The sequence below is a fragment of the Hevea brasiliensis genome, chromosome 10 (assembly GCF_030052815.1).
Source record: "Hevea brasiliensis isolate MT/VB/25A 57/8 chromosome 10, ASM3005281v1, whole genome shotgun sequence".
Classification (NCBI taxonomy): domain Eukaryota; kingdom Viridiplantae; phylum Streptophyta; class Magnoliopsida; order Malpighiales; family Euphorbiaceae; genus Hevea; species Hevea brasiliensis.
The window spans coordinates 18,503,470-18,512,409 of NC_079502.1; the positions used below are offsets into that span (position 1 = coordinate 18,503,470).

At 35.7% G+C, this 8,940-nt stretch overlaps 1 protein-coding gene across 7 annotated transcripts; it reads right to left on the reverse strand.

Moving 5' to 3' along the window:
* Positions 1-1,168: 1,168 nt before the first annotated feature.
* Positions 1,169-8,610, reverse strand: LOC110667829 (homeobox-leucine zipper protein HDG2). Of its 7 annotated transcripts, none has more exons than XM_058129236.1 (13): positions 8,087-8,610; positions 7,427-7,957; positions 6,617-6,831; positions 6,409-6,526; positions 6,000-6,188; positions 5,466-5,906; positions 5,272-5,373; positions 4,841-5,041; positions 4,562-4,736; positions 4,054-4,310; positions 2,172-2,288; positions 1,681-2,080; positions 1,169-1,591 (listed from the first exon to the last, which is right to left on the reverse strand). In XM_058129236.1, exons 2-12 carry the CDS (start codon positions 7,529-7,531, stop codon positions 1,709-1,711), a joined length of 2,292 nt encoding a protein of 763 aa, XP_057985219.1. In that variant the 5' UTR covers positions 7,532-7,957; positions 8,087-8,610; the 3' UTR covers positions 1,169-1,591; positions 1,681-1,708. The 7 variants fall into 7 exon arrangements, with proteins under 7 accessions (XP_057985219.1, XP_021684943.2, XP_021684784.2 ...); XM_021829251.2 differs by having other exon boundaries at positions 4,054-4,325; positions 7,427-7,952; positions 8,214-8,606; XM_021829092.2 differs by having other exon boundaries at positions 4,054-4,325; positions 8,214-8,606.
* Between the last annotated feature and the right edge of the window lie 330 nt (positions 8,611-8,940).

The following is an 8,940-nucleotide window of genomic DNA, read 5'->3' on the forward strand; positions in this document are numbered from 1 at the left end:
TAAAGAAAAATTTCCTCAGTGATGGAGGAAAGTAGCCAACTTAGGTGCATTTGATCTTTTTGAAACCAACTTTCATAATCAGGATTGGAGACAGGTTCAGAGGTAGTGGAACTAACAATAGTTTTAGGAGGAGCAGTGAAAGTGCCATCAACAAGTCCTTGTAATTTTTTATAACTAAGTAGAGGTAAAAACTGAGCTTTCCAAGTAAGATAATTCTTGTTGGTTAGCTTCATAGAGAAGGTGTGGTGAGCAGATGAGGGAGAGGATGAGAAGGATGAAGTCAAGGTGGACGAAGTGGCTGAGGAAGAACTCATGATGAGAATAGAAGCTCTGATACCATGTAGAGGTTTTGGCTTGAAATATTAATTGTTTTTCTCTCTATTATGTGAATAGTATACAATTACAAAGTATATATGCTAGTTACAGGCAAGAAAGATAAGAAAATATATAATTTGAATTTTGAATCTGATATGATATCCAAACCACTTGAGAGAAGTATATAGCAATATCCAAACTAACACCCGAATACGCCTTATATGTAGATTTACTCTTTTATTATTGATTTATCATCAACAGAATTTGGTAAAAAAAAAAAAAAATTATCTAGCATGTATTAGTTTATTACAATATTATGTTAAAATTAACAACTACAAGGAGGAATTATTCAATACACTAGTTTATATGCATCATTTCTCTAAATATTTGGATTCTACTTCTAAAATTAAGCAAAACTAGTTAATGAAAGAACTATTTTTTTTTCAACACTAATTATCTAGTTTCTCACACTCGGATTGGTAGTAGTATTTAACTAAAACCCTTTCAACAATAACGACTCTAGGATTCGAATCCATTGACATTACAAGTAAAGTTCGCTTAGGGATCAATTCCACACCATTAATTAAACTACTTGTTGTTGGTAATGAGAGCACTATTTTATAGTGCTTCTAGTGTATCCAATAATGTCATAAATTAGTGAATATAATTTTATTACCCAAAAAGTCAAAGATAAGGCATACATCGAAGGTATTCTATTCCAAAAATTCTTAAGATGGGAAAAAGGGGAGCTAATATTTGCCCCTGTAGGTGGTGAGCTTCAAACACACACAGCAAATATGAAGAAGGAAAAAAGAGAACATAATAAATTAGGTAACTAATTGCAGGAAAAAGCTAACTGCAAAGGCTATAATATTAGAAGTTGGAAAAAGGGGATAGTTTCACCTTTCAACTTTGTATAAAAAGTTCTCTAATAGGGTTATAAGCTTTGGGAAAAATTTATGTAGATATAATTCATTGAGCGAAGACACAAATATATAGGTTCCACCATGCATAATATGTCTTGGGTCTATGATAGAGTGGGTCATAATTTCCCATTAGCTTTAAAAATTGGTTTTTGAAGAAGTCAATACCCGAACCTCTAATCCTCATCACATGCTTAGTCTTTTTCCCTTACCCTAAGCTAAAACCATGAGCAACAAGTTAAGGATCATGTAAGGTTCGCTCTTGACTTCTCTCTTCCATCTTCTATAAGCCAAAATCGTCTCCTGTATTCTTACACTTTCTTCTCTTTTTTGCCTTCTTCATCAGTTAACAACTGCAACAAAATTTGCCAAGTAAAAGTGATAATTAAAAATCAAGTACCCGAGACTTCATTCCTGCTTTGTAAAAATTAATTAAGTTTACCTTTAATATATAACCTTCAATTTGTAGTTCAGATGCTCTCGCAAGATAAAGCTACCTTAATCCTCTCAACAGTGCAGGCGATCAAATTGTTTACAGTTGCAACCGACCCAAGCGACAGTTTCGCCGTAGGAACTGAATCAACTAAAATCTGAAATGCAACAGTTAGAAGTGATCCACCTGCGGAACCCAATTCGCCAATGCCTCCTCCATGTGTGGTGGTGGTTCCATCAGGAAGAATTGCAAACCCTGAAGGAAGAAGGGCCATATAATCTGGATCTCCACCATTCAGTAGTACATTCATTGCAACGGTATCAACAGGTGCATAGATGACAAAAGAAGCTGTCTGATCAGTGCAACTCTCTTGTAAAATCAGCATGTTGCTCTGGCTCGAATTCGCACTCTATAATCGTAAGTGTTTCGGAGGCATCAATTAACTTGTTCATGTGAATAAGTAATCAAGTACTATATACGTATACCTGTGTGTCACTTACATTTACTCGAAGAAGGGACACACAGTTGCCTGTATCCCTGCCATTAGCAATATGTGCCATTTCTTGGACGACTCCACCATTTGATAGAATATCCCACTGTAAGCATGAGTAATGAGGCTGGAGAATTAGATACATTCATTCAGATTCCAGAAAAATATATATATATTCTTGCCAAAATATCATAATTTCCAAGAATGCTTCATCTTTATTCTCTGGCATACGTATGCCTTCCTGTTTCTGATAGTATCAATTTTACTGTATATTTTCAAGTGCTAATTATATATCCACAATAATTAAAACAAAGTTAATGCAGAATTAGTTTAAACTATATTATGATTCTCCTAATCGGGTAAGCTCAACTGGTTCAGTTACAGTAATTGAAGGCAAGCATCATGGACACAACATTTATGCGGAAAAATCTTATTTAGGTCTGATTTATTATGATTCATGACATAAATATATGAATTTTACTTATTTTACATATGAATGTTACTATATACATTATATTCATAATTAGTTGGATTTACATAATTCCCTCAAACCCTTTGCTTAACGAAACCAAAACAAAATTATGACTTGCGGATAGTTTTCACTTGATACACTTAAGTCACTAATGCATATTAGATTTAAGGCAATGATTTTTTTTTAGCAGCAGTTATAAAAATTATTATAAATAAATTGATAAATTATATAAAAAATAACAAAATTGCTATTAAAATTATTACAATAACAATTCTTTACACTATTCAAAGCAATGGTTTTTATCTGCTACAAAAACATAATCAAATCGTTGTTTTATATAACGGTAGTGAAGACAAATGTAGCAATTCTCAAATTGTTGTTATTGACTTATGGTTATGAGTTAAGTATATACGTAAACTGTTTTTCTACTATTGCCTTGTATTCATTATGTAGCAGTAAGTATTGCCCAATATGAATAAATACCTAATTTTCAATAACGTGGCAAATAAATCAACTGGAATTTTCTTATTTATACTAGGGTGTGCAAACACCTAATTCATAAAAGCTGCATGCACGTTGTTTTAGTTTTTTATGTGAGACCTACCATAATTTTAATCTAAATGCCAATTGTTAATTGGTTAGGTGTATACACCCACCAAAATCTAATTCCTAGGCTTGACAAATAGTGGCCTAGAACATGTACTCATTGCTAATTAGGTCATGTGTGCGCTCACTATTTACATTATTACTCCATGGGATTTTGAGACATCTCAAAATAACCTCTCTTCTTCCCACATAGACTAATTTATTAGTTCAAATATATTACACACTAGTCAACCAAACTGCAAATACCCTTTTTTTAAAGAAATTTCAATAATTTTGTATAAAAAAAAAAAATTAATAGTTTAAACGATCATGCATTACAACAAACATTAAAATTAGCAGCAAAAATTTTATAGCAACAATAATTTTACTGCCTATAATACTAACTTACAGCGGAAATATGAACATTGATGCTAGTAATACATAAAGCATATGTGACAACAATTATTATTATTATTAAAAATTTATTGTACAAATAATTGTTGCCGCTAATAACCTTTTTATTTGTGACAATCACAATTTGTTATAAAATATCTATAGCCACTAATTTTAATACAACAATATGCGGCAATTCACATATTACTACTATAATCTTATAGCAGCAAATTTTGTACTTTGAGATCTGACATTTCTTGTAGAGATGAATGAAATAACCTATTTACTCTGATTTGATATACACAAAATAAAAGAAAGCACTATTGATTAACCTTAATGCATTGGAATTTGAAAAAACAAAGCAACAATAAAGTAGGAGTTTCTTCTTTTTTTTTTTTTTTTTTTATTTTTTATAAGATAATGTAGTTGGAGTTGACATTACCTCATTTCGAGAGTTCTCATCACGGAGAAGATCAAAAACCCTTTTTGGAGGAACAGGAAGCCAGAAGGAAGTTGCAGCACTAAGCACAATCCCAGGAGGCCTACCAGGATCATCCACACTCTTTCGTGTCGTGACCCTCACATCATCAGCTCCAGTTCCAGATAGTGTGGTCCACGTATGAGCAGTAGATGCACTCACTCCACCAAAAAAACTTATCGCCATTCTTTCTGCCAGCTTCAACATACTCTTTCGACCTTCTGGATTTGTTATCACTGTGCATTAACAAATAAAACTAAGTGTGTAGATAGGATTTCTATTATATTTTACTATTTTCTTCTTAGTTGATTCATTACTTAATAACACAAAGGTGTCTCCACCAAGGATCTTTAATTCTAGACTGTGTGCTGTCTCGAATTCAAATTCCAGTCGGAGTTGATTGTACTCCAGTGCACAAGATTTCTCTACTTTGCTAGGAGTAATTCACTACAAATAATGCATAAAGGATTACCACCAATGTCGCCGGAGGGAATGTTTGTTGCCATGGCACTCGCCAGCCGTTCACATTGCCTATCTAGGGTAGCCACCCAACGTTTTGCCCCAAATGCATGGCCTGAACTAACTAGCTGCTTGTATAGATTATGAACACCTCTATCATCCACTTCCACATGTTCAACCCATGTAACCTGATGTATAAAATTCCATTAACGAATTAATTAGCAGTGATAATGGTGGGGAAGATAATGAAAACAATATCTTAAACAATTTCAAGATTAGTTTAATTTTATACCTTTGAGTACCCATTAGGCATTTCTTGAATTAGGCATCCAGATGGCCTTCTCCTGCAGCTTGCTGCCGGACTGGGGCGTAAGTTGTCCAAGGAAACATCAACCACAGCCCATGTCCCTGCTGCATGCTGTTTACAGTACCTTACATAGTAACTCTCTCGAGTGGGAACTAGTGGAGTAGGAAGTTGAAATTCGGCCGTCATCTACAAATCAAATCAAAAGTTTGATACCATTCACACAACTATATCCTTCATGATTTCAAATAAATGGTACAAATTCCGTACATTTAAAAGGATCATGTAATTGTTATGCATATAGCAGTACGTTGATCATATTCCTGTCTTGAATGAAGCAAGCAAGCGAAAATATTCTGGAAATACCCTTCTTCCTTTTAAAATCACTAGTATTGTAAGAAAGAATTAATATATATTACCACTTGCAAGGCTCCATTACAGTTTCCTGCCACTCCTGTTGATAGTACTTCCAAAGTCATCGCTCTTGAGACAATGCCGGAAAAAATAGTAGACCACTGATTCTGAGAGCCAGGAAAAAAAAAGAAAAAATGTTAACCACAATTGGGCCTTATCCAAGAAGCAGAAAAAGCTTGGGAGATGCAAGGAACCCTACCACATCCATAAGATATTCAACCAGGTTGATGTGATTCGTTATAACAACAGCAGTTTCCCTAGAAGCCTCGCATTTAAAACTAATAGGTTTCGGTCCGATTCCTCGAGGGAAGATCCTAATGTATTCTTCTTCGTTTAGTATAGCATTTGTTCCATCGAGGCTGCTCATCCATAATGGCTCACCCATCTGAGCCATTCTAACAAGTTCCTCCATGGCTGCAACTGCAAGCTCTATAATCATGGGTTTATCAGCCTCACTATGAGCACCAATAGACCTAAGCAAGTCTCCAGCTCCATACATCTCCCCTCCCATCCCTGGCTGCGCTCCGAAATTGCCAACCCCAAGTTCGAGTGGATGCGGAGGCATTGGCGCAGATAGAAGAGGATAGTTCACCACAGGCTTACCAACATATTTGGCAGCAATGGCTGAAATGCGATCAATCTATAAAGAAGATGAAACTTATTATTCAAACTGGAAGACATTTAAGGCTCAAAAATGAAAATTAATTGTCATTAATTACTTTCTGTTAACTACCTCTTCTCTTAATCTGGCATTTTCAAGCCTCAATTGATGTTCATCAAAGGACATCTCACCAATAGCAGTAGGACCTCCACAGCTGGGACATGAAGCATTGCTAAGAGCTTCTCTGTACGTCATATTATCAGCCCTAAGCTTGTCGTTCTCAGCTCGAAGTTGTGAATTTTCATGGCGCTCATGCTGGGTCTGCCAGAAAATTAAGAAATTACAACATATAGGAATATAATTGTACTTATAATATAGTATAATCCCGATTAAGAAGCCAAAATTGGGTAAGCAAATCAAAAGCAGCGGTTGGCTAATGCAAAGCCCTAAAGAAAAGAAAAGTTCCCAAAAGAGAGGAGAAAGATATCGTAACGTCCCTAATTTGCAAAGTCCTGGCTAAGGTTATGCAGAGACTTTGTACCTTCATTTGGGTGCGTTTGTTTTGGAACCAAAACTTGATCTGCAATGGCTCTAACCCTAATTCACGGCTTAGCTCCTTCCTTTGTTTGTCATCTGGGTGTGGACACTCTTTGAAGAAACTAAAATGGAAATTAAAAAAGAAAAAGAGAAATTGTTAATACTAAGTACAGTGAAATTTAAACAGAAATGAAGCTAATAAGGTAGATTACGCTTCCATTTCTTGTATCTGACGCTGAGTATGGCGATGATATCGCTTCTTTTTGGGCCGTGGATCTTGATCGTCACCGGAGGCACCATCATGGTTGTCGCTGCCGGATTTAGTATTAGTACTGTCAAATTCGTGATCTCTGATTCGAGCTAAATCGCTTTCGGAGATGTTTTGAGTCATATCCAGATGGTGAAGCTGATCTTCCATCATATTTGGCTGGAACATATATACAGATCTTTAAGATTTCCTGAAGCTTATGGTTTTTCAATCTAACAAGAGATTGGAAAAAGAAATTTTCCACCCAAAAGAAAGGCTAAAACACATACACCCAACATATAAAGAGTGCTTCTGTGTGTGCAGTGAAGTGTTAGGCAAGGCAATAGGGAGTTTGAAATTCTTTTCTAACATGAAGAGAACAATAGATCTTGCAGAGGAAAAGACCAAGAAAAACCGTTTGAAAATGAAAATGAAGCTGTGAAGCTACTACTATTATTTTATATTTCTTTCTCTTCTAGTGTTTGTGCAGTGACAGAGAGCAAAGTACTTGACGCGTTTTGCAAGAATCCAGAACCATTTTGCTTCAAATGGCAAATTAATGTTCCTAATCGCCAACATAATACACCTTTTTAGCTCCTTAACAGTACAAGTAGAGAAGACGAGAAGATCTTCTTTGTAGAAAATGGGTTTTAAGTATAGAGGACTGAGAGGTCACATAAGACGAAATTAAACACCAAACTCACAGTAAACAAATGAGAGAGAAAATTTTAGATCAAAGAAAAATTAATTAACAACTCATTAATTAAGCACATACCTGACCAAGGGTAAGCCCTGAAGATGATCCAAACCCACTAACATTCCCATTTGTCCCAATCATCGACGGCATGTTTCTCGCCGGAACCATTACCCCGGCAGGCATATTTCACAAACCTAATAAAGCTGTATACGGAAAACGCACCGGTTTCTCACTTCTCAGTCTAGGAAGCGGTTTTGGGTTTGGAGTTTTCCTTTATATAGAGATTAGAGAGAGTAGGGTTTTCATAGATTCTCTGGCAGGCAGAGCTGACTTTGGTTTTCGGTTCTGCCCCTTGATATGGGTCTCTCTTTCTCTCTCTTTCTTAGGTCTATCTTGTTCTTACGTGCCAATGTAAGAGATAGACGCAGGACATAATACAAAGATAAAGTTGACAAAAAAAATTTTATAACACCTTTGACAGACCAAAAATCTGGCAAAACCACCCCCAAATGCAAATACTTATAAATATTATATGTAACGCCCAACTAAGATCACCAAGAATCCAACTTTGCCTTGGCTGTATCCTTTCTAGCTTTAGCTCTATCTGCCCTAAGAAAGTAAACAAGAAAAAGGAAAAAAAGGAAATATCATTAGTAAGAAATGAAAGAGATATTGCAAAATGAAAATAAGTGGTTTTGTAAAAACCACTGAACCATGAAAAGTGCCACAAATAGAGACCTAGTTGCAAGAATCTCTCCTTCTCTCTGTGTGTGAAAACCTAGTTATACAGAAATTTGATGATTCACCAGAAAAGAAACAAAATCCATGAAGAGGATAAGGGTTATGGATCTGATAATAAGGATACCTTGTGGAACAGAGAGCTAGAACATTATTTTTTGGCGGGGGTGGGGGAGGAGAGATGGGTCCTTTAGTGGTTTCGTGGCAGCTTTGGCAAGAGCTTTTATGGTAAGAAGTCGGAAAGAAGAAGATAAGAGAGTGAGAGACAAAGCAAGAAGAGAAATGAAGGAGACAACAAAAATTTGAAAAAAGAAGAATAAGATGAAAAATAAAAGGGGAGGAGAAAGGGGGAACAGATAGAAGGAAAATATGGCAGCGAGGAGTTACTGCAGAGCTTATAGAGAGGATGCAATAGCATTTAATGGTGGAGAGGTGTAATTGCTAAGAGAGAGAGAGAGAGAGAGAGAGAGAGAAGCATTTGGTGTGTTTAATTTTCCCATAGGGAGAGAGTGGATGGTGCAACGAATGACTGACGGCTACCAAATTCTACACAAAATTTGGCCTTTTCCCTCACCACCATAAAACGTACTTAATCTCTCTCTCTCTCTCTCTCTCTCTCTCTCTCTCTCTCTCTCTCTCCTGCGAGGAAGTCTGTTTCTTTTTCCAAACCAAATCAATGGTGCAACACGCTTTTCACAACTGCCCCTTTGCAAAGATAAAGACATTCTTTTATTTTATAATTAAACAAATTCTGGGAAAGTCTTTTCAAGGAATATTTTCTTAATTTCTTGCATAAAACATTAAACATACTAAAGAAAAATCTTATATCCGGTGTATAAAAGTCAATTAATCTC